General features: G+C 39.1%; 1 protein-coding gene across 1 annotated transcript; it reads left to right on the plus strand.

Moving 5' to 3' along the window:
- Positions 1 to 1,427: 1,427 nt before the first annotated feature.
- On the plus strand, positions 1,428 to 24,274 carry LOC140144193 (ADP-ribosylation factor-binding protein GGA1-like). The gene is given in 16 exon segments (XM_072166018.1): positions 1,428 to 1,470; positions 4,980 to 5,064; positions 6,264 to 6,438; positions 7,162 to 7,285; positions 7,711 to 7,811; positions 9,033 to 9,251; positions 15,767 to 15,848; positions 16,973 to 17,116; positions 18,116 to 18,304; positions 19,324 to 19,505; positions 20,082 to 20,386; positions 21,614 to 21,777; positions 22,340 to 22,503; positions 23,285 to 23,345; positions 23,348 to 23,394; positions 23,791 to 24,274. Coding segments are annotated over 16 exon segments (2,178 nt in total). The 3' UTR covers positions 23,884 to 24,274.
- Positions 24,275 to 24,623: the final 349 nt, after the last annotated feature.

The raw sequence follows: 24,623 nt of genomic DNA on the forward strand, positions 1-24,623 counted from the left end.
AGACTGATTTCAATACAATTCATAGCCTGTTTAGGGAGGGGGTAAGGTGTATCGGTGGTGGGGGTCATAAAATATTTGTTGCTGAAATAGGGGGGTCACAATTTTATTGATGCTGACTTTTGGAAAATTTGGGACCCCCTTCCGAAGAAAATGATAGCCCCCTTATACATTCATTCCACTTGGATGATGGGATGTTACAATCAACATTCACTTTAATATTCATTACATTCCCTACAGGGGGGTCTTGATTTTAGATTGGGTAGGGAATGTGCGACTGTGATTCCATAGGCTTACCCCAAAATTATACCAAATTTGTTCACAAAAATGAGACCCCAAAATTAACTAATTTTCTATTTGTACGGTGTCCAATTCTGGGAAATTTGCACAAATTTTGATTTGTAAAACAATGAAGAATCTGCATTTTTCCCAGATTTTGGGGGACAATTTTGAAAACAAAACATTCATTTTTTTTTGAAAATTGCCTGCATGTAGGGGCCTATGTGGCTTGGCCATTTTAGTGGAAACCAGTGGCGTAGATTTCTTTTTGACATTGGGGGGGATGAAGTTGCAAAAATATCTCGAAGTATACTGAATCCAGCACCTTTCGGCTCCAGAATAAGTTTATGGAACAAATGCGTGCAAGTGCAAAAATGTTTGCCATTTGGTATAGCTAAAATAGTTGAAATATGGTGCATAAGTGGAATAAATTCGCGCGAAGCACGAAAAAATTTGCACTTTGGGGGCTAAAATGGCCAAATATGAGGTTAATTTGATTCGAAACCCACATACAGCCGTCAACATTGGGGGGGGGGGAGATGATTGTATGGACCACCCCCCAATATTGGGGGGATAAATCCCCCATCCCTCCGGGATCTACGCCTATGGTGGAAACAGGGATATGCAGCAGATTCGGGGTCTTGGCAGAAAAAAGTACATTTTTCATAATAAGTAAATATTGTCCAAAAATTGATACTAATTTCAGGTTCAGTATTCGGGTAGAGTTCAGAGTCCCAGCTGCACATTCCCACCCAACCGAAAGTTGAGGACCCGCTTTCCCCTGGAAAATGCCAAAAAATGCCCCCCCCCCGCCCCAATATCTTGCCTAAAATTGCTTGCCCTCCACTCTCGCCCTGCCAAAAAACATTGCCCCCCCCCCTCGCCTTGCCAAAAATTGCTCCCCCCTTCCATTTCCCCCTCATCCAATTTTACCCCCCCCCCTCAATTTTACCCTCCCCAGGGCTCACTCATAGGCCCCTGAAATACATTCATCCCCCATTCATACATTCAGTCATAAGTATTTCAGCTTTCCTTCATTTTACTAGCTATTCATCCACAAAGGGAGGGGGGGGGGGCAATTAAAAGTTAGAGGACTTTTATTTTACAAAATCCCATAATGCAATTCTTTCTTATGATTTGGCAAATCCAAGATGGCGGCCTCCGATGACGGGGAAACACTCGAAACGCTCCTCAGTAAGTGATGAAAAAGCATTGTAAACCGTAAATAGAGATAAAATGATCACCCAGATCGTAAAGATATAATACGAATGAGTGCAACTGTGCTATCAATACTCAAAATAATGGCGATCTACTCTTGAAAGACTGGTGGTCTAATTGTTAAATGGGCGTGCAGTTTTGGAAAAGGGTGCTGAATTTTGAACCCATCAGCCATTGAACACAAAAATCGGTATCACAATATTGTGTCGAGTTCTGGTACGTGTTGTGTCCTCATTGCACGATGTATACAATCATGACAATGGACAAGATGGGCGTATATACTATATGCTTTGTAAGAATTGTTTTAAAATTTAAATCAATGTTGTACTTTTTTTTTTAAACACTAACTAAAACGGACCTTTTCCGTTTTTGGTGACCATGTTTCACTGGGGCTAGGCTGGTGGTGCTTACATACGTTTTCAATATTACATTTGCATGGACGGTAATTTTTTGCGAGCTCTCCACGATTCTGGCGAGTAGATGTCTTGCAATATTCATGATATTTGGCTTATTTACCATCCAATTTATATCCTTCAATGTACCTGTATATAATATAGGTATGCTATAGTAAGAATTCCAATTGAATGAATGCAGCTTTTAACAGCTGCACTCGATCCAACCGCGATCTTATATTGCGTATTTCAAACTACAACGCGAACGCACGACCTTGCATACAATGCTATCCAATCCCTAGTGCGTTGGCATGGTTGAATTCACTTCCGCATTACTCACGCACAGTCGCTGCACGCTGGCGTACATCGCGCAGTGTACGCAAAAATTCGTCACGCTATTGAAAGCTGCGTTCATTCAATTGGAATTCCCACTATAGGTGAATTCAAATTTGCCATCAAACTGCATCATTTTATATCAAATTAAAGCCCTAGAGTAAACAAAGCCAAAACTAAAAACCTTTTTTTCATAGCACTGCCCATAGCAAAGTTACATCTTGTCAAAGATTGACTTTTTAAAATCAAAAAGATTCAGCTAGCAAAATTCCCCAAAACAGCATTTCGGGGGTGTTTCTAGATCTTAGTCTCATTATGATCAGCTTTTTTTAATGGAACTGCTATCAAAATCCCTCTAAAATTCCATGTGCGATTGTCTTATCACCATAAAAAATCATATATTTGGGTCAAGTGAAGTATTGAAAACATATTATGTAGGTTTCATTCTTCGGCCAGTTGTTTTAAATTTCTATGTACATATGCATTGACATTGTCGGCGAATTTGGCTGACTAGCAAATGTGTTAACTAAGGTTTGCATGGCATACCTACTGTATATCTCTAGTCTAGCATATCCAGCACGGTCGAAAAAGTTTTTTGAGGTTTCTGATCGTCACGATGAAACACTTTTTCAGGACACAATTTTCTCAGTTTTCCCAGCCATTTTGTTTACCCGGTGTTATCAGTGTGACCCAAAGTAATTGAGTTCATGGTGGCTGTATCGCGAACATGCATTGACGACAGAAACCGGCTGTAAACGAGGTGGGTCATCTTGTGACTTGTATTGTTTCATAACCGACCATGTTTGTCGGATGTAAGGGGATGGCTTGGAAATGATCAGACGACGGTAGCCGACATTATTTATGAGGCAACAGCCAATAGCGTAAACAAAACAGACAATATGACGGCAACACTGCCTGGACGTTGGACGCCCCGTCCGCTTTCCGAGGTGTGTTTTTAGCTCTATTGGCCCTGTTACAGAAAAAAATTGCACAAAATATATTTCTCAGTGCAATGTATACATTTTCACATGAAAATAAATATTTTTGGATTCAAAATGAATGTGAAGAAAAAAAAAATTATAGCCGGGAGTGGGAATCGATCTTGGGGCCCTCTGCGTGGGAGGCAAAAACCTTACCGCTAGACCACGCAAACATTGATACACGATGGGAGAAATTTTTATAAATATATTGTGCGTTATTCATACAAAACATTCATAAAACAGTACTTACAATGAGGTTCACCAGTGTCGAACCTCAACAGATTTAGACTGATAAAATAGTGTTTAATAACATGCATACACTTTTGGAATTATTTGAGACATTTTCGTGTTTACATGTAAAACCAATGACGACGTCAAAATTCATTCAATCTTGCCAGTCTTAAGCCAGTCTCTGTGTACATACGGCTTACATGAGACTGGCAAGCGAGTCTAGCATGTAGGCCCTTGTCGTAGCCCTAGATTAGAACTCGTGGCCATAGTATCTGTTTTTACTTAGGGCCAGAGGCAATTTACATTGAAAAACTTGTAGATCATGCTTGAACGATCCAGTACAAAAGTTAAAAGTACTTCAATGCTCAAGATCGAACCAATACAAATGTGTGTCAGGTTGCTAATTAATAAAACCCTCTTGAGAACACACAATCGTCGGTTATTGCTAAAGAAGCATTTTATACTCAATCGCTTTTGCAGAAAACTAAATTGCACGCATGCATGACCAGTGTACTAAATCGCTGTCGTATATATTCAAAAGCGACTTTCAAAAGACTCATAGACTGATGCATTCTGTCGGTCAAACATTAAACACATACCTTGTGTACGGTACGGTAGTTGCAAGCAACAATGATTCAGTCTAGCATGTGTAAGAGTGTAAACTCAGCTTTACACAAATATACACACAAAAGGCTGTGTTCATGAACAGTTACTTGGCCAAACATGGCAGAGCAGGGCCCGAATGTCCTATCTTCACAATGCTAATTTTCTCTACTAGCACAGAGATATACATCTAGATACATGTACATGTATGAACAGTCTTATAGTTTACATTTATAAGAAGTTGCCCTTTTCGCTTCTGCTTTGGACACCCGGCACTTTATATTTAAAGAAATAAGGCATTTAAATAATGTTTGTATAGTCCTGAACATACATGAATAAATCCTGTTCATACATGAACTTACCAGAACATTTTGTGAATCTTATTTTCAAAATAATAACTAAAATAAAAATAACAAATTGTAACATTTTCCTTCGTTTTCCCTACTTCATGATCGATATATCCGGGCCACCACGCACATCCCAATGAAGCCCCTTTTTTTTAAGCCCAAAGACTTGTATGTACAGTGTCTTTAAAAAATAACCAGATGATCCAGATCCATATGCAGGTCTATCCCACCGATAACACTGGGTCAAAATGATGCAAGCGGAATTGTTTTTTGTCTTCCCCCATTTTATTTTGCCCCCCCCCCCCACGACTAAGAAAGCTGGCTTCTTCCATGTGATAGACATGATACTTGAGGGATGGGGGAACTTGAAAGGAAGTACTTGAGTAGTACACTACATTGTATGCACACATTCTTTGAAATGACATCCCCCCCTAATTATTGGGAATGCTGATATCAGATCCATGATTTTTAATTGAGAATCAACTTGATTCAATCACAGAAGTCTGTTTACATGTATCTTTGCGGGAATAATTTCATTGATTCTCGCTGAAATTGTAACCCTCTATAATACGCCATGTAATTCTTGTACTTCCTTACAGATAAAGCCACTAACCCAGCCAATCGTGAGGATGATTGGGAATATATTATGAACTTCTGTGACAGGGTCAACTTTGAACTGGAAGGGTGAGTTGAATAGTATGGATCTGTATGTGTGTGTGCAGCATGTGTGTTGGGTATGTGCAAATGTTACATGTAGTAGCAAGATTTTACATTCTTGTTATATGACATGATTTATTGCAGCACACCAAGAAAACCGGGTATATAGCATGATTCAACAAAATAAGGGCAAGAAAAAAAATAGTTTGTTTTCCCTCTGGACCAACCCAAAAACACAAAAATCTTGGGTCCCTTTATTTTTATATATAGATTCCATGGCTCATTGTATTAAGTTTTATTTTTCTCCTGTATGATATTTTTGAGAGGGGTAGAATAGTAAAAACTTTCGTTTTGGCCTATTATTTGTCATAACTGAATTAAAAAATACATATGGAAATATAAATGTGACCTACATACATGTATAAGATCAATGTATTACCCTGCAGAAATAAACTGCTTTATTTTTTTTAAAGCAAAATTACCAAATGGGAAAATATTTCCTGAAGGCTCTGACTTGCCTTAAGTAGTACAAAAGGAATACTACCGTAACCACTCGGGTATAAGCCCACCCCCTAGATGGGCAATTTCACTTCAAAAATGGGGGTGGACTTATAACTGGGGAGGGGCTAGTAGTTTAATTTAAAAAATAAGAAAAATCTTCCCCATTTGTATATGCCCAATGTATCAGTAATTTCTATCATCTTTGAGTATGGAATGTTATTGTTAATTTTTAACTGATATTTTTTAAATATTTGTTCTTAAATGTGAAAGAAATGCATTGGTATGATTTAAAAACGTGTTCAAAATGACTACTGGGCTAATACCCGAGTGCACCCTTGTTCCCCAAATGGTTTGAAAAATAGGGGATGGGCTTATAGCCGAAGGTGGGCTTATACCCGAGTGGTTACGGTAAGTAATTAAACTTTCCGACTCCACTAAACAAGGCACTAGTCAGCAAAAACTTGAAGCTCATTACAAAATAATATTATGTTCTTTCAGTTCTTTCAATGTTGGGTTTGCTTCTAAAATTGAAGAGCAATTTTCTTTGTTTTGCCTTGTTCTGCTCAATATTAAAAAGGGATATAGCAGACAGTTGAACAATAACATTTGGTGGAAAAGGAATACAAATCTATTAACTAATGGAAATGTTACATTATTGTGTTGATCTTTTTTGCATGTTTTATTTAACCACAAATGTACTTTTTAACAATTTTACCTAAATGCAGGTGCATCATAGCCTGCAGGTTACTAGGCCACAAGATCCAATCACCCCAAGAGCGTGAAGCAATGCAGGCATTAATAGTAGTGGAAGCATGTGTCAAGAACTGTGGCGAATTATTCCATAAAGAGATTGGAAAATTTAGATTTCTGAATGAGATGATTAAACTTATATCACCAAAGGTAAGTTTAGTGGATCTACTTGGCAAAATCAGATTTATCTCAGAAACTTCACAATCTTACAGACTTTTGCTATAGTATTCAGCAAGGTCCAGTAGCCATCCACTAGGACATGCCCGAGCAGTGTTCGAATTAAGGAAAAATAAATGGTTGTCCCACGGACAACCAGGTTAAAATTTCTGGTTGTCCGTCTAAGTTTTTGGTTGTCCGTACTTGGAACAAAGTTCCCCACAACCACATGTGTACTCATACACGTACAAAGTTGAGTTTTGGCTACAGATTTATGGTTGTCCAGGGGACAACCGAATCAGTATTTTTGGTTGTCCGGCGACTTTTTTAGTTGTCCCGGGCAACCGGACAACCAAAATTTCGAACGCTGTGCCCGAGTCATGTGATGCCACTCGGCTTATTCTGCAAATGAGGTGCCGATGTGATGACGATAGTCAAGAAATATATTTTGCAAGATCTGGATGTGCTCTGTTCATTCAGGTACATTCCGTCATTATCAGCCCATGTTGCGCTTGATACTAAATCAGTACAGAAAATTGAAATGGGAGAAATGCATTATGGGAAGAATACAATATCTTCTCTGGGCTGGATGGTGTGACATACAAGTGGTGCCAGTGAAAAGTATATTTAATACAGCTATGATCATGAGGTCTGACCTGTGATATCAATGGAAGAAACAATTTAGGATAATATGTTCTTGACTTGTTCTCATTGCAGTACCTTGGTAATAAAACAACAGAGAAAGTCAAAAAGAAGACAATTGAATTGTTATACAGCTGGCAGACTGGATTACCCAATGAAACTAAAATCAGAGAGGCATATGATATGCTGAAAAAACAAGGTAAGAGATCTATGCCAGCTTTCAAAATTAATTAAGAATCCAGAAATTTTGCAATTTTGCAAAATGAGGGGTTTTCACCCCCACCTCGATCTCCACACTGAGGTGCTGCACCTGGACCCCACTGGGGGCCTAATTCCGACCTGAAACTTTTCAGCTTTCTTTTTCTTTTCTTTTTTTCTTTTTGCTCAAATTGTATGTGTTTTCCTTTTTTCAGCCAAATATAGCTATTTTACCCCATTTAAAAGTTGCAGTCCGTGGAAGGTCATGTCTTCCATAGGGGGTGTATGGATTTCAACTGGAATAGCCTCCTTTGGCCTGTTTGGTTCAGTTCTTGTCATATATGATGTTTATTTTCAGGTTTGGTAACAATAGAACCAACATATGTTGACCAAGATTTCTTGTCATGTATGATGTATATTTTTCAGGTTTGGTAACAGAAGACCCAACGTATATTGACCAAGATTTCTTTCCTACCACATCACCAAGAAAAAAAAATGCATCATTTGAAGATGAGGATAAATCTAAGGTATGTAATGTGTGCAACTGAATTTTATAGAACACTGTGGCCTGACAATTACAGTGTTTTTTAAACTCCCTTGTCCTGCTGCATCAGGTGTACAATGGATCTGTTAGGAAAAAAAAAAAATTGTTGTGTTGCCCTCAACCGTCCAACCCTAAATCCTGAAATATCAGGGTCGGTATTTTTTTTTTTTTTTTGAATGATGATTTTTACAGATTTGTTCAAAAACTCAATGTTTTTCACTTAAAACTAATATTTTATTGAAAGACTTGTCTTTAATTGATGTCTAACAGGTATCCAGAAGTCAAAATTGACAAATGTCCCCTAATTGAAGAAGCATTATTTAATATTTGAGGGGATTTTTAAAAACTGATGGTTTAAAAAAGAAGAAAAAAAAAAGAAAAAGAAATCCGACCGTCCACCCAAATTTCCCATTTTCCCACTTGAAGGCAACACAACAAATTTTTTTTTTTCCTTAATGTGCTATTCCATTTAAAATCCACACTCCTGTTGGGGAAGATTTTGGAAATCGTTCCACAGGGGGAGTTTGAGTATCAAATGGAATTGACACATTAGGCAGCTCTGTTTAATTTCATAAACCCTCTGAGAAAGATTCAACACGAATCTTCCACAGAGGGAGGGTGAGTTTCTGTGTTCATTCCATTTGAAATCCATAATCCCTTTGCTGAAGATATTTCCAAAATCTTCCCCAGGGGGAGTGTTTATTTAAAATGAAATACCCCAATGCAGGCATGGGCAACCTATGGCCCGCGGTCCGCCTATGGCCTACATATAATTTTTGGGCGACCATCTAGAAATAATATTTTCTGTAGCCAAATATAAGCGAGGTTTGTGAACAAAGCTACCCTCAGTTATTATCCTGTTATTGTATTTATTGTGTAAAATCACAGTAGTCCAATAACTTAACTTTATAAGGGGCTATGTATGCAGGCACTTATTTTAGTTTTTTGAACCAGTAGTGTAGCAACAGGGAAAAAATGATGATAAAATAATTTTTACCCTTTAGTAGCTGATTTGCTTAATTTATTAAAATAGTTAGTTTTTTATCTTTTCCCATGATGATCAATACAGTGACGTAACTTGCAAATTAAGTAGCTGATTTTTTTATTTTTTTTAAACACGGCAGCCACATTATAAGTTGCCTGAGGAATTCACAAGTTTTACTTGCTGTATTTTTAATAATTATAAATGTGTCTCTTCCTGTAGCTTCTGAGTAGGCTTCTGAAGAGCAAACATCCAGAGGATCTACAAGCTGCGAATCGGCTTATCAAAAATATGGTCAAAGAAGATGAGAAGAAAATGGAGAAAGTTGCCAAAAGGCTTAATGAATTGGAGAGTTGCAATAATAATGTGAAATTACTGAATGAAATGTTGGCACACTACCAGCCAGGGGTTACTAGTGATCAGGAGAGAGAACTTATGAAGGTAAATGATTGATAAAGGTTGCTGGGTGATGAAAAATAAATTAAGAAGTTGACTGATGTGACATAGTTATCCCCAAAAAGGAGTTCAGATTTCTACTACTAGCCAGGTGTCACTTGTGAACAGGAAAGAGCATTTGTCAAGTCATTCAAAGCGAGGACAAGAGATATTTTCCTACATTCAAACTGAGGACATTTGGCATAGCGAGGACAAAATCCCAGTCCTCACTTTGTAAATAGGTGCACTGGATGACCAGGGGTAGCATTAAGGCTCAAAAGTCGGGGGTTGTTTTCCTGTGTTTTTCACTCCTGAGCTTGCAGAAAATCCAAATACATGGGGTGAAAATTAAATCTCGGGGGTTGAAAAATATTTTGCAGTGTAGTCAGGGGTACGAGTAAGGTCCAAAAGTAGAGGGTCAGCGTTCACCCCTGAGCTTGCACATATTCCCAATATAGAGGGTGAAAAATTAATATTTTCTAAATTTAGGGGGCCATTCACCCCCGATCGGGGGTTAACGCTACCCCTGTGGATGACACTCTTTCTGTAGTGGGTATGTGCTAGGCCTATTTAGAGATAGATGAAAAAATGTCCTTACTTTGAAAGTGTGAAACTCACTCTTGTCCGCACTTTGAATGCCGGGACAGACACCATTTACACATGTGTGTATCATAAGTCCTCGCTTCTATTTCCCACGCACGTAGGGGTGAATTATGAATGTACATTCTGTTCAGTCTATCTAAACAGAAATTGGCCAAAACTACAAATTGCTCAATAATTGATAATACCCCCTCCTGGCTAGATTTTATTCCCTGGCAAAATGCCTGTGTATATCAAATACGGTCACTCAGGTGAAGAAAACTAATAATTTTGTATGCAACTCAGTAGGAATAGCATTTGGTAGTGTAAAATCAGATGCTCCTTTAGAGAGCAAAATGGCTGAAGTCTTTGACTGTGTAGGTCCAAGTTTGATCCTCAGTGGAGGAAACAAATGGTAACAAAATCCAGTTTTGCCATTACTGCATTTGAATTGTTGGGCAGATGCAGTTGATGACTAAGACCACAACCAATTGTGATAATAATAATAAGAAGAAATTTATTAAAAGCGCACTATTGCACACAAAGCGGCCTCTAGGCGCTGAATACATAATACACATAATAATGAAAATAATACAGCATTTATAAAAATTACAATACTTATCAATATACAAAATATGAATTTACCTTAAAATTAAACAATAAAAACTATGCATAAACAAGCAGGCCAGCTGCACATACACAACATCAAGGGCATAAAAAATAGCAAAAAACACAACCATCTCCATCCAAGGATGGAGACGCCTGTGTAAGAAGCATGCGAGACCCACCGATGTAGCACAAGTGCCAATCCGTGGGCCTCACATGCCCCTCAACATAATTAAATATAATGACACTTACAATAAAATTATTACACGCAAAGAAAACACTATTCTCATGAAATAAATAGCATGGCAAATAAATAAGCGATAACACGACCACCTCCATCCAAAGGATGGAGACGCTTGTGTAAGAAGCATGAGAGACCCACCGATGTAGCAAAAGTACCAATCCGTGGGCCTCACATGCCCCTCAACATAATTACATATAATGACACTAACAATAAAATTATTACACTCAAAGAAAACACTATTCTCATGAAATAAATAGCATGGCAAATAAATAAGCAAAAACACGACCACCTCCATCCAAGGATGGAGACGCTTGTGTAAGAAGCATGCGAGACCCACCGATGTAGCACAAGTGCCAATCCTTGGGGCTCGCATGCCCCTCAACACAACCAATACAATTAAATATGACACTTATAATAAAAATACACGAAAAGAAAACACTACTCCCATAAAATAAGTAACATCATAACAAATAAATAAGCAAAACACAACCATCTCCATCGAAAGAAATGGGGACGCCTGTGTAAAGAGCATGAGAGACCAACCGATATAGCATAAGAGCCAATCCATCGATCTCACATGCCCTTGAAGACAAACAATGTGTCATGTGACTCTGACGTCATATCTAAGTCACATGACCAAAATCCCGCTCCAGTCAACCACTCTTGAAAAAGTCTCGTCGGATGACGGACGAAAATTTGAGTAAGTCAAATTTTTTCTTAAGTTGTGTGACCAGTTTAAACTTACCTCAACAAATGTGAAACAAATATAGCACAAAATAATCTAAAAGCACCAAATATTTGAAATTCATCGTACATGCGCCGTGCCCAACAGAAACGAGAGGCGGCAAAAACCAGAAAACACGAACGCAGCAGCCGCACTCACAGGTTAGGCCAGAGTAGATGCACAATGAAAAACAGACAAAATATTGATTAAGTACAACATAATAATATTATCAAACAGAGTGGATGAACAAACAAAAGACATATATGTCAAATTAGCAGCAAGAACACATAATAAATAAAACAGCAAATGTTACTGAAAGTATTGTTTGAACAGGTAAGTTTTGAGACCTGATTTGAATTGTTCTACAGAGGCATGGCATCTCATATGGATAGGAAGATTGTTCCACAATACCGGTGCTGACATCGCGAAAGCTCTGGAACCATAAGTTATAGTCCGTGGAATAGTAGATGGCAATCTTAGCAGATTCTGTGTTGTAGATCGAAGAGAGCGTCCGGGCTCATACCGAGTAATCAATTGTGTCATATACGATGGAGCGAGATCTTGCAGGCACTTGAAGGTCAGAAGCAATAACTTGTACTGTATCCTCTGACAAACCGGCAGCCAATGAAGCTCAAAGAGTACTGGCGTGATATTTTGACGGTTTTGAAGTCTTTGAAGACGCTGAATTTGTGACACTGGTAGCCCAAAGAATAAGCTGTTACATGAGTCTAGACGCGATGTTATATACGCGTGCACCAGTTTTTCTGTCGAGGATCTATCAAGAAACCGGCGGATCTTTCCAATTTTGTAGATGCAAGCCCAGCCTTTGCGAAGAACACTCCTGATGTGAGCATCCATTGTGAGGTGTTCATCAAACACAACCCCGAGGTTTCGCGCTCAGAACATGTCTTTACTATTGAGTCACAGATGGTAAGCGAGTCGAGGGCAGTGGTTTTCTTGAAGCGAGATGTTAAGTGCAACACTTCTGTTTTTGCATCATTGAATTGCAGTTTATTTGCAACGGCCCAGGCCTTGATATCTTCCACGCAGTGCTCAATTTGACGAATGGAGGTGTCTCTATTGGCTGGCTTGAACAGAAGATAAACCTGTGTATCATCTGCGTACATGGTGTGATTGATGTTATGCTTGCTAATAATGTCACTGAGAGGAGCGCTGTAAAATGTGAACAGTGGGGCTCCTGCTACCGAGCCCTGGGGCACACCATAAGTAAGATCTCTAGGACGTGACTCAGATTCTCCAATGACGACAGATTGAGTCCGGCCATCCAGATAAGAGCGGAACCACGAGAGGACTGTTCCACAAATACCATAGCGCTCTTCAAGACGTGTGATTAGGATGGTGTGGTCAATGGTGTCGAAGGCAGCGCTAAGATCGAGTAGAAGTAGGGTTGCTGATCGAGTCCAAGCAAGATATCATTTGTGACACGGAGTAAGGCAGTTTCAGTCGAGTGGTTGCGACGGTAGGCAGACTGGGCTTCAGCGTACAGATTATTGGAAGCAAAGTATTCCTGAATCTGAGCTAGACAGCACCTTTCGAGCAGTTTTCCCAGAAATTGCAGTTGTGATACTGGTCTATAGTTCTTGTAGACATCTTGATCAAGGTTCGCCTTTTTCAGAAGTGGGGTCACTTTAGCTGTTTTGAAGCTTGTTGGAACACAGCCTGAAGTCAGCGACATGTTGATGATGTTAGTCACAACTGGGAGAATACTATCAATGCATTTCTTGAATAGATCCGTTGGAATTGGATCGAGCGAGCAACTCTTCGTAGGCGAGTCCATTATGATCTTCCGAATCTCAGCACTGGAAAGCTCATTGAATCTCTCAAGACTTCCACTACGCGAGTCTTTGACAATGGTAGAGTGCGATAGATGGACGGCGGAATCTAGGCCTTGACGAATCTTCTGAATTTTCTCGTCGAAGAATGATGCAAATTCCTCTGCAAGCTCACAACTTGAGTTGTGCTTAGGTAGCGCTGGTTTGCTGCTAGGATTACACAGGGTGTCAACAACTCTGAACAATTCTTTGCTGTCACAGTCAAGGATCTTTGCTCGATGATGATTGCGCTTTGCCGTATCAAGCATAGTTTTATAGATTTTACACTGCTCAGCATAAATTTGCTTGTCGATCTCTAACTTGGATTTTGCATACTTCCTTTCAGCACGACGCTTTTTCTGTTTCGCAGAGCGTAAGTCGTCATTATACCAAGGAGTCTGTGTTCTAACGGTTACAGTTTTTTCAACAACTGGAGCATGCTTATCGAGAAGATCGCAGAGGACAGTTTCATATTGATTCACTAGCCCTTCAAGGTCGGAAGCAGGATCAGTGTACAGCAACGACGATTCAATATCTTGCTTGAATGCCTCGACATCTATTTCCTGATCTTTCTATACTTCATAGTCTTTTTTACACAGCTTTAGGAGGGTGGATATTGAGGAGGCACGTAACGGGTAGTGATCAGAGTACAACTCTGGGGTTACTCTAACCTGACCAGCAATAGCTTTGGAGGTAGAACGATCAATTAGAAGATCCAAAGTGTGACCTTTTTTGTGCGCCGCTTCAGTCACATGTTGTTTGAGACCGACAGTGTCTAACATCTCTATGAAGGATCGAGCAAATCGGTCTTGAGCATCATCGACATGGCAGTTGAAGTCGCCTAAAATGAGTATTTCTCCAGGAATTAGTGAAACAAACTCAAGGAAACATCCGAAATCCTCCAGGAACATTGAATCAGTCAATTTGTTTTCCTTGGAGGGAGGTGGGCAATATATGTTGAATATCCTTACAGTGGATGATCCACGCGATATGCTAACATCCATGTGTTCAAAACTCGGGTAAACAGTACTATTGTTGGTTACAAGTTGGTAACCTCTTTTGATGATAAAACAAAGGCCACCACCTTTTCCAGATTTTCTTGGTGATTGAACCAATTCGAAATTGGGAAGTGTAAGAGCAATATCAGCCAATGCATGGTTATCTCTTTCGTCCCCACGAAACCATGACTCCTGAATAGCAATAACATCAATGTCATTGTCAATTATGACGTCACATATTTCAGTTGTCTTATTGTTCATAGATCGGGTATTCCAGGTAGCTATTTTAGGTTTTATTGAGTGATTGTCTGTTTTTATGGAAGCTTCTTGCAACTTGACATTAATGATATTGTTCTGTTGATTATGCTTGATTGGGATTGGCACAAGATTAGATTGATCAAGTTTGGGCCTACTCGTCTGGCTTTTGGGCAAAGTGTTTATTCGCTCGTAACAATCGAAGTGATTTGGCGTTGTTTTAGTCTGCCTGCTCTACAGCCACGTTTGGTCTTCTTCTTGGCACTAATACCAAATTCATTGATGTTTAACCATGTTTGTGAATCAACTTTGTTGTGCGATGTGTTTATCACACCTTTTGCAATACTGATCAGCATCGATTTGGAGTAATTCAAAGTAGGATACATTATACAAAATAGTTAGAGTACGAGATTGTAAACAAATCAATATATTGATACCGATAGAAAGCAATACGGAGAATACCGTACGTAGTATTCATACATACAGTTCAAAATGTAGCACAGTCAAGATGATAAAGTCCAATTTTCTCCAAATAATAAAAGTTAAAAACAAATTCAACAGCAACACAATGTTCTAGGATAAACAACTGTAGTATCAGTTAAGTACAAATCTGAAAATTCAAGTCAAATTTCGGTGAAAAGTTACATAAATCCTTAGCATGAAGTGAAGAGCAGCAGCCAGACGAGCGCCGCCAAACGAGTGGGATCCCTGTAATGCTTGACTGTCAGTATACCCTGCCCTTGGAGAAGCTAATATGGATTGTCACAGCATTTTACTGAGTAAACCCTCATAAGTGAGTTACTTGAGAACTCTAGCTTCAAAGTTGCACACAATAGTTTGGCATTCAAGGCTAGAGTCCATTGCAGATTAGTGTTGACATTTTTTGCAACACATGTTAAATATTTTGTTGATGTTTAAATTTGGATGAAAGTTGTTTTCATCAGTAAACTGTATCTTTTTAGCAAAGGTTGTATTTTGAACAGTCTAAAATTTAGTTGAAGTGCAATTGTAACGAAAGACTTTAGGCATTCACCTGCCTTGATTGGCTGTTTACTTCTGAACTTCCATTGCTTTACACTGTCATTCTCCATCAATTTATACCATTTTTCTATATCTCGGGACTCTAGCCTCAAATGTGAAGCTGTTGGTGAGCAAATTCAAAGCTATAGCAACTTGGGGGATATGGAGCAGGATTGCAAATACTCATTTATAAAATCAATGTATAACACACTTGTCCTGGTGAATTACTTAACAGATAAATGTACATTGTTTTCATCCAACAGGAATTATATTTAGCATGTGAGAAGTTAAGACCCAGCCTCTTTAGATTAGCAAGTGATACAGACGATAAAGACGACAGCATAGGTAAGTTTGCAAACTAAAAGTTGCCAATAATTGCCTTTTTGCAATTTCAGCAGCATATGTTTAAAACTTCAACATAGGGTACATCAACGAGAGAGGAACAAGTGCTTTGTACTTGTGTTTTGCACATTATTTGGTCTTGTTGTCTTGCGTAATCCTATGCCTCTAACAAGTTAAAATGGGTTGAGCCAGTTAGAACTGCCAATCGTGTTAGTCATTTTCAGACATGCCAAAAGTATGTTTCACCATATTTAGTATGGTAAAACATGAAAAATATGGTGGTGCAGTCAACTAAAAAAAATATGATATTCGTTAATCTTGAACAAAATAATAAGTCATGCCTCAAAAAGATAAATGGCTGCAGTTGGTCATTTGTGACCCATCACATCAAAACCAGGCAGTTGTTGTCAAAAATGAGCTTTGCCAAGTTAGAGGACTGCTTTTATTATTCAGAATGACACCTCACTCATGGATATCACATGTAGAATGGTGATTTTTATGTGACAAATATTATTCAAATTTCTTGGTATTTTATTAGTCCTATTCAGTGACCTGACCCCAGCACAGTGTTGACACCCTATATTATAAATATAAACTTAATACTTCGTTGGTGAGCGACGGGCGAGTGGTATTTCACCGAACGAAAGAAAAGGAGTTCTATCTGATTGGCTAGCAATCGATCGCTAGATCGTTCAGTGGTGAACTACAAACTCAAAATGGAGCAATGTATTCAATTCGATTGAAATCGATATTCTATTATTGGCGCAGGTAAAGAAAGTGGCATAGTGTGTATTGTATGACTTATGATCATTTAATATTCCAATACATGTGTTCCTTTATAGAATTGGAATTCTCAAACAGTTGAATATATCACAATAATATTTCGTTACTTATAAAATGCAGTAAAATATATCCACAGCAAAATACCGGTCCCCGCTAATTAGTGTATTTAATTCCCAGTTAGTGTATTAAAAATAAAACCTGGGATTTACCTGACAACAAATCAAATTTTCTTCTAATAACAAGTGGCATCTCTGAAATAACGCTGTGCGCTTATCTTAATTAGCACTTATGGCATGAGGAATGAGGATGATAACTACTGTTTATATATTTATATTTATTTTCAGCTGATATTCTACAAACCAATGATTCGTTAGTAAAAGTCATGGATTTATACAAGGAATTGATAGGTGAAATACCTACTGATGGCGGTGATGGAGACGCACAACTCATGGATACTAGCAGCACACCCATAGCAACACAAAGAGAAGGTATGATATATGATACAGGTGGTATGTAGTGTGCTATGAGGCACTAGCCCATTGGGGGGAGACACTGGTCATTGATAGGTGAAATACCTACTGATGGCGGTGATGGAGATGCACAACTCATGGATACTAGCAGCACACCCAAAGCAACACAAAAAGAAGGTATGATATATGATACAGGTGGTATGTAGTGTGCTATGAGGCACTAGCCCATTGGGGGAGACACTGGTCATTGATAGGTGAAATACCTACTGATGGCGGTGATGGAGACGCACAACTCATGGATACTAGCAGCACACCCAAAGCAACACAAAGAGAAGGTATGATATATGATACAGGTGGTATGTAGTGTGCCCAGGCTGGGAAATAAATGGGGGCCAGGGGCCATTTAGCTCCTGGTTCATTGAAAATAGGCCCTGGTTCCATGTAAAACTCTGTGAACCATGGGCTATTTTTTAACAAAGTAGCCCCTGGTCTGGCACTTCTTATTTCCCAGCCTGATTGAGTGAGGTATCAAAATGTATACAACAAATTTTCCCATCCATTGAATAGCCCCTGGTTCATTGAAAATAGCCCCTGGTTCCCTGTAAAACCCTGTGAACCAGGAGCTATTTTTTTACAAAGTTACAACTCATGGATACTAGCAGCACACCCAAAGTGGGTATCATCTGTGAATGTAATGTGAATAGGGTATCTAAACAAGCAAATTTGTTCAATAAATCATGCGTAGGAGTATTTCGTGATTCTAGCATCCTCTTTTTATGACATTTTTGAGTATATATCCATGAAAAAAGCTACCTTATTCCTGAAATTTCAGTTGATTCTGATTTTGCTTTTGCGAGTTATGCATGATTATGTGTATTACACTGCTCCATAGGCCACTTTTTGTTTGTTTTGTTCCTTGTATCATGTTGGTCCTCAGTGACACCTATGTTGTAAAATTTTTGAAGAAATTTTAAGCAAAATATTTGTTATTGTTTGTGTTACCAATTTTGTTAACAGGTGCAACTTCATCTCTTGTCGACCTGGAAGGCTTGGATGCACCACCATTATCATTTTCCGCAATGCCCCAGTCATCAGCAGGCCACATGGGACATCAGATGGGCAATTCAGTACAGTCTCTACCACAGCAACAGCCTGTCACTAATAGCAACTCAACACAACTCTTACATGATCAGCTGTCCACACTAGGTAAGGCATGGTGTTCTGTATTAGAGAGCTTTTAGAGTTGAGTGTTGTTATCGTAATTATCAGCTAAAAAAGTGGCACAACTGAAGCTAGCCAAACCAATACCAATAGAGGCTTATACATTGATTTGCTTCAAGTTCGGTAGTGACGTCAATGCTTCTTCGCGTTTGCGCCACACAAGTGCCAATAAAGCGCTCTTGTACGCGTGAATGTAAGCTCTGCGGGATTAACTTAAAGCCAAGAATTTTCTGTTTTACAAATGCTAAATTCCGCTTTTCTCCGCTTTGTAATTTTAGCACATTTCTGACATAATAAAATTTCACAAGAATCCAGCGAGTAGCAGCGCAATGCACGTGTCTGAGTCATGTTGAAACACGTTCAAAAGGTCGGGAAAGCCCCAAGAGCTATTTTTAGTCGGACGCGTAAAGGATTGTGGGATACTCGAGCTGTGAAAATTGTATTTTTTTTCTTTTTCTAGGTCATTTTTGCTTATTTTTTTTTTTTTTTCTCAGAACTGCGTTTTCCGCTTTACCTCAGAATTCCGCGATTTTCGCGGAATTTCCGCAACGCGGAGAATTCTTGGCTTTAGATTAACTTTACATGCCAGATTCACTACTGCGGTCAGTGAAATACGCACATACGTCAATACCGAACTTGAGGTGAACCAAAATATTGAATGAAATGACTGTCTGTCGACTGGCACTGCAACAGTTAGATCAAAAAAATTGTTTGCTTTCCCTCTAGTGGAATTTTTGGGGTGGGTCGGTAGGTCAGCCTTTTTTTTTTCAACAATACATTCCCATACATATGACGATAACACGTTGGTCATATGGAAAGGAATGTGGAAGAATACATAGCCTACTCAAACTCATGAAAAGCAAGCTTTAATCTGTCTCTGTGAACAAAAGATAAATAAATAAATTTGATTTAAATATTGAAAGACTAAATTTACAATATTAAAAAAAAATATTCAGTATGAATATTTTGTGAATGCTTTGAAATTCTTCCTCTATGTTCCCCAGGTATCAATAACAATGTTTCACAAGCAGCTACAACAGCACAGACAACCGCATTCACAAGGAAATCTGTGACGCAACCAACAAGTGCCACAGACCTTGAGAACATCCTAGGCCCTTCACCGGTACCTAATGCCCCGCCAACCACAGACCAGTTTGGGGCATTCAGGTCACAGCCTTTACAACCGGTAAGTTCAATATTTGAATTGTTAAGTGGTAGGTTTGTGTTCACTCTTTGTATGTTCTCAGTGTTACAAAGAAGCCAATATTTTCAAGGGCTAATTTATATGGTCCAAACCAAAGAGGTAGAATCAATGCGTACCGACTTCACCATGTTTGAATCCTAAATTTCTTAACCCACAAAACATGGATTTTTTCTTTTGTAGTACATGTATGTTATTATTTAAAATGGTATAATTATACTAGTAAATAATTTTTCTTTTCTTTTCTTTTTTCCTGTTCTTTCCTAACAACCAACCTCCCCTATTACATCTGCACTATTCCATTTCCTTCTTTGCACTATGTTTATTATTAAACTTGATAATCCTATAATCCTCAATGCTATCCCTCATGCATGTAATGACACATACTAAATCATTTCTATAACCCACAACATAAAATTTGTTTTGAATGATTTTTTTTTATTTCTCACCTTCATGTGTGCTATTATTCTATCTCATAATCTGAAATAAACTATCATCATATTTGCACATTGTTTTTGTTTGTAAACATAAACATAGAACACATATATGTTTGCATCACAGCAACCCACAATGCCTGTCACCATGGGGATGGGCAGTGCCCCTATATCATCCAACATGACAGCTGCTCCTATGGCAACTGTTCCCATGGCAACAAATATGGCATTCTCCTCAACCATGACAACCCCTAGCTTGCCCTCAAATCAGTTAACCTCCTCGCAAGCCTCTAGGCCCCAGTACACACCATCCAATCAGCTTTCACCAAAGGGCGACGGCACCAAACCGCTTCCGTCATCAGCGTTTGCGGATCTGGAAAACCTGAGCAAGTCTATGATGCAGACAGCAGCCGGCAAACAAACTACAGTTAGGTGAGTGTTTTGTTTGGTTTGTTCACCAGAAAATAGACAAACTCGTACTGTGATGTAGAAATGGGGTAAAAACCTTGAAATATACCATCAAATTTGTAAAAGGTATACCACAGGGATGTGAGAGTCTGTGTTTCTGCAGTGTAAATACACGTTTCTGCCGTGTTATGAAGATAATACATTGTACGTCCCTCTGCGTTGTTGTACAAATGTACATGTATAAATGATACTAAATTGCCATTGCGTGCATAAGTGGGGATAGCTAATTGCGATCGCTATTGAGTGGTAATATTTCCTTGTTTTTGATGAGAGGCCACTCACATCCCTGAAACCAACCTCATCCGATACGGGTCCAGTCAAATCATGGAAATTTTCCTGCTAGGGCTTTAATTAGCACTTGTCAGTAAATATTCATTCAAATGACCGAAATGAAATATGAGTTGTCAAACTATTCCACACTCATTGAGCTGCCCCCCGTGAGAAGTCTTGCCCCCCCCTGTGGGATGCATGCTGGTCGCCCTGATATTTAAGATTTTAGGCCTTTTGGCCCCCCTGAAAATTGCCTTTCCCCTTCCTTTTACCTGTGAGACCATTTTCTAGTGCTATCACAAGACATGGAAAACAAATGTCTCAAACACAATCATATTGACATGACCAACACTAAGCCTCTTATTAACTGTGTAAGCAGGCCTCAAATTTTAATTTGTTGGGACACTCATTTTCAAGGACACTGGGCAAAGACAAAGAAGGGCACCAAGGCCAACAAGTGATAAAGAATGCCTTGATGTTGACAAAGATCTGGGGCACCAAGGCCAAAACTGAAAAGGGGCAGGCATTGGCCTCTGTGGCCTCCCTGAAATTTGAGTCCTGTGTGTAAGGTACTGCCAGCTGAGATTCCTAGGGCACATCCTTCATCTGCCAAAATGAGACCAGCATGCCCACACACCTCATATATCTATTTCATCTACATCCCAACATGTGCTCAAAGTTACGATAAGGCACTTGCCAAAGATCACTGTGCATGGAGAAATCTTGTGATCACCTTGCTCTGCAGCCGAAGGATGATGATGTATCATCAACAGCAAGAGATTTTAGCTGCTGTAAAACCTACTTCAACATTCATTATTAATGGGAAAATTTAGTTTCTGTGCATGATAAGTATCAAATTATTGAAATAGACAAATCAGTGCACAATATGTCATTAATGTTGTCATCACAATTCTCTTGCAGCCAACCATCATCAACAGTACAGACCGCACCAACACAAGCAGCCACTGTAGTCAATACAACTACAGCTGTTCCAACACAACCACAACCAACACAACCACAGACCCCTCCTAGTTCAGTATTGTCATTGGCTGATGTGTTTGTACCATTAGAAACTGTACAACCAGGTAGGTGTTGATTGCATGTTTACTGTTTGTTTTCCATTTATTTGAATGAACACTGCATGAAGAACGCTTGTGTACACTGTGTGATGCTGAGGTGACTCCAGCTCACTCCTGATTGGTTGATATTTCTGATAATGTCATTTGAAATATGATAGCGTACCGCTGTGTTCATTCAAATGAAATTCTTACTATAGGAACTTTATGGCTACCAGTTTGTGATCTTCAACTTGGCATGTGAGCGGTCCCAGGTTCGAATCCTGTGGGTAACAAATGACTTTTTTCTTCATCTTCTCTCCTTTTTCATTTGTTCGTTCACTTCCGATAGCCAAAAAACATGGGTTAGGGTTAATGCAAGCAACATGCCTCTCTTATTTCTAACACTGGGTACAGACTTCTTGTTACTTCATGATGAGTTAGTCAAGATGTGGACAAAGCTTCATGAAACCCACCTGTGTCTTTGGCCATTGTGATCAACCATTTCTGTCAATTGTGCTGATGTGTTTGGGTTGGCATTGCACACTATAAATCACCTTGTATTTATTTGTTTTGTGTTGTATCAACCCAGGAACAACTCCACCCATCACAGCATACGACAAGAACGGCATAAAGATGGTGTTTCATATCGGCAAGGACAGGCCGAGACCAGATGTCATCGTTATTGTTGTCTCTACTATGAGTTCTAATACATCGGCTGTTAAGAGTCTATCATTCCAAGCTGCTGTACCAAAGGTAATGTTAACATTCTGCAATGCTTTAGATTAATAGCTGCCACCTGTAGTCTGGATCAGAGTTAAGTTATAGGGGCAGGATCACAGGTGGGATTGTGGTAAAGGATGGCAGCTACTACTCTGAAGTTGTTCCACATATTTGTGATAGTGATACATCGTTTTTGAAGAGACAGTGCTCATTTCAAGTTTAAAATATCTTTGTATTTCCCATTACAACAAACAGCAGTTCTGTTTAAAGCTTTTCCTATTTCCATGCATTTTATTAATAACATTGGTATATTACACCCATTTGCAAAAACCTTTTGCAGTGCCCGATTTGGCCCAGTTTTCGGCGTAAATATGAAGTCGGGTGATTGGCTAATTGAATCACATCATCAGCACCTCATTCGCTGATCAATCTATGTAGCATCGTGTGATGCAGGTGCCAACTCGTTCTTTTACGCGATCAGTCAGCAACAGTGCAAAAGGTCTTTTGCAAAACTCTGTAGGATATGACTTAAGTGCTATTTCAGTTGCCTAATCTAATTGTAAAAAGTAAATAAAAGAGCAAATTAGTAGATCCCCTATTCTTGACAATAATATTGCCAAATTGACCATCATCATTACATTACGGATTGATATCCCTCTGGTGGTGACAAATGGACTGGCAAGAGCAACTACTGATGGTGCATCACAGTGTGAATAACTTGAATAAACCCTTGTAGCCCCTGAGACAAAGAGCCCCCTGATATTTTGCCATCAGTGGCATCCTAGTCTTATGCATGTTGTTATTTTTATTGCAGGTAATGAGGGTCAAGCTGCAGCCTCCATCAGCGACAGATCTGCCAGCATTTAATCCAATTCTACCCCTGCTGCAATTACTCAAGTCATGCTTATAGCAAACCCACAAAAGGTAAGGTCAATCTTATGACGAATAATTATGGAAAACAATCAGGTCAACCGAGGTCAATTTATTAAAGATGGGAGAATTTTCACAAAAGTTTGAATGTTTTGGGTCAGTCCATGTCAATTCAACAGATGGCTCCCGCACTACCCTCTCAGAATTTCTTTAAATTTCACTCAAATGTTATACCTATAGCCATTAGAAAAACCCGGAAGTTTTAGATCCCTAGCCCTTATCGTTTTCCCGTGGTGGCCGATCAAAAATTGGGGTGGGGTGTCTATTTTTACCATCAAATCTGACTTTTGAAATAAATGGAAGTTTTAAAGGGTCTAATTGGCTAAATTATATTGGCTAGAGACTTGAAAATGGCTATATAAATCAATTTCTTTCTCTCTGTCTTTGCAGAAAGATGTTCGTCTACGCTTCAAGGTGCAGTTTATGTTAAATGAACAGCAAGTAACGGATGTAGGTGATGTCAGTAGTATTCCTGCACAGTAAAGTATGGGTTCTCATTGCGAGTGGGATAAGGTTCCATTCACACATATATTATTTGTGCATCGTCTAACGAGTGAAAACTTGTTAAAAGAATGGCTTACTAACATGGTTAGGTTGGTGAGAGCTGTTCTTGAGGAATTATAGAGAAAGGGTCAGTATACTTTTGATGCTTTTTAGTGTGTTCTGCTACTGGTATGTGTGATGGGCTATTCCATTTAAAATCCTCACTACCCCTGTGGAAGATTTTGGAAATATCTTCCACAGGTGGAGTATGAATTTCAAATGGAATGAACACATTAGCAGCTCCATTTCAAATGCACCCTCCCTCAGTGGAAGATTCAGGTTGAATCTTTCTCAGAGGGTGTATGAAATTTAAATGGAGCTGCCTAATGTGTTCATTCCATTTGAAATTCATGCCCCCCCCCTGAAAGATATTTCCAAAATCTTCCACAGGGGTAGTGAGGATTTTGAATGGAATAGCCGAATGCATCCAGCATTCTTCATTCTACATTGTATAGGCATGCAGAATGGAGTATGCATTTTTCATGCACGGGTGGCATAGCACACACAAAGTATCAAATTCCATATTGGCCCAAAGGCTATTCAAACCCTTTGTACGTGTGTGTGTAGCGCAACGCCCAATAAAAATTCAAATGCGGATCATCAACTACTTTACAAAGTCCTAGTTCATCCTATAATGTAAGCCACTTGTTCCCCGAGTTGCTCAAGATCAATGTCTTCTG

Source organism: Amphiura filiformis, unplaced genomic scaffold (genome assembly GCF_039555335.1).
Source record: "Amphiura filiformis unplaced genomic scaffold, Afil_fr2py scaffold_44, whole genome shotgun sequence".
Taxonomy (NCBI): Eukaryota; Metazoa; Echinodermata; class Ophiuroidea; order Amphilepidida; family Amphiuridae; genus Amphiura; species Amphiura filiformis.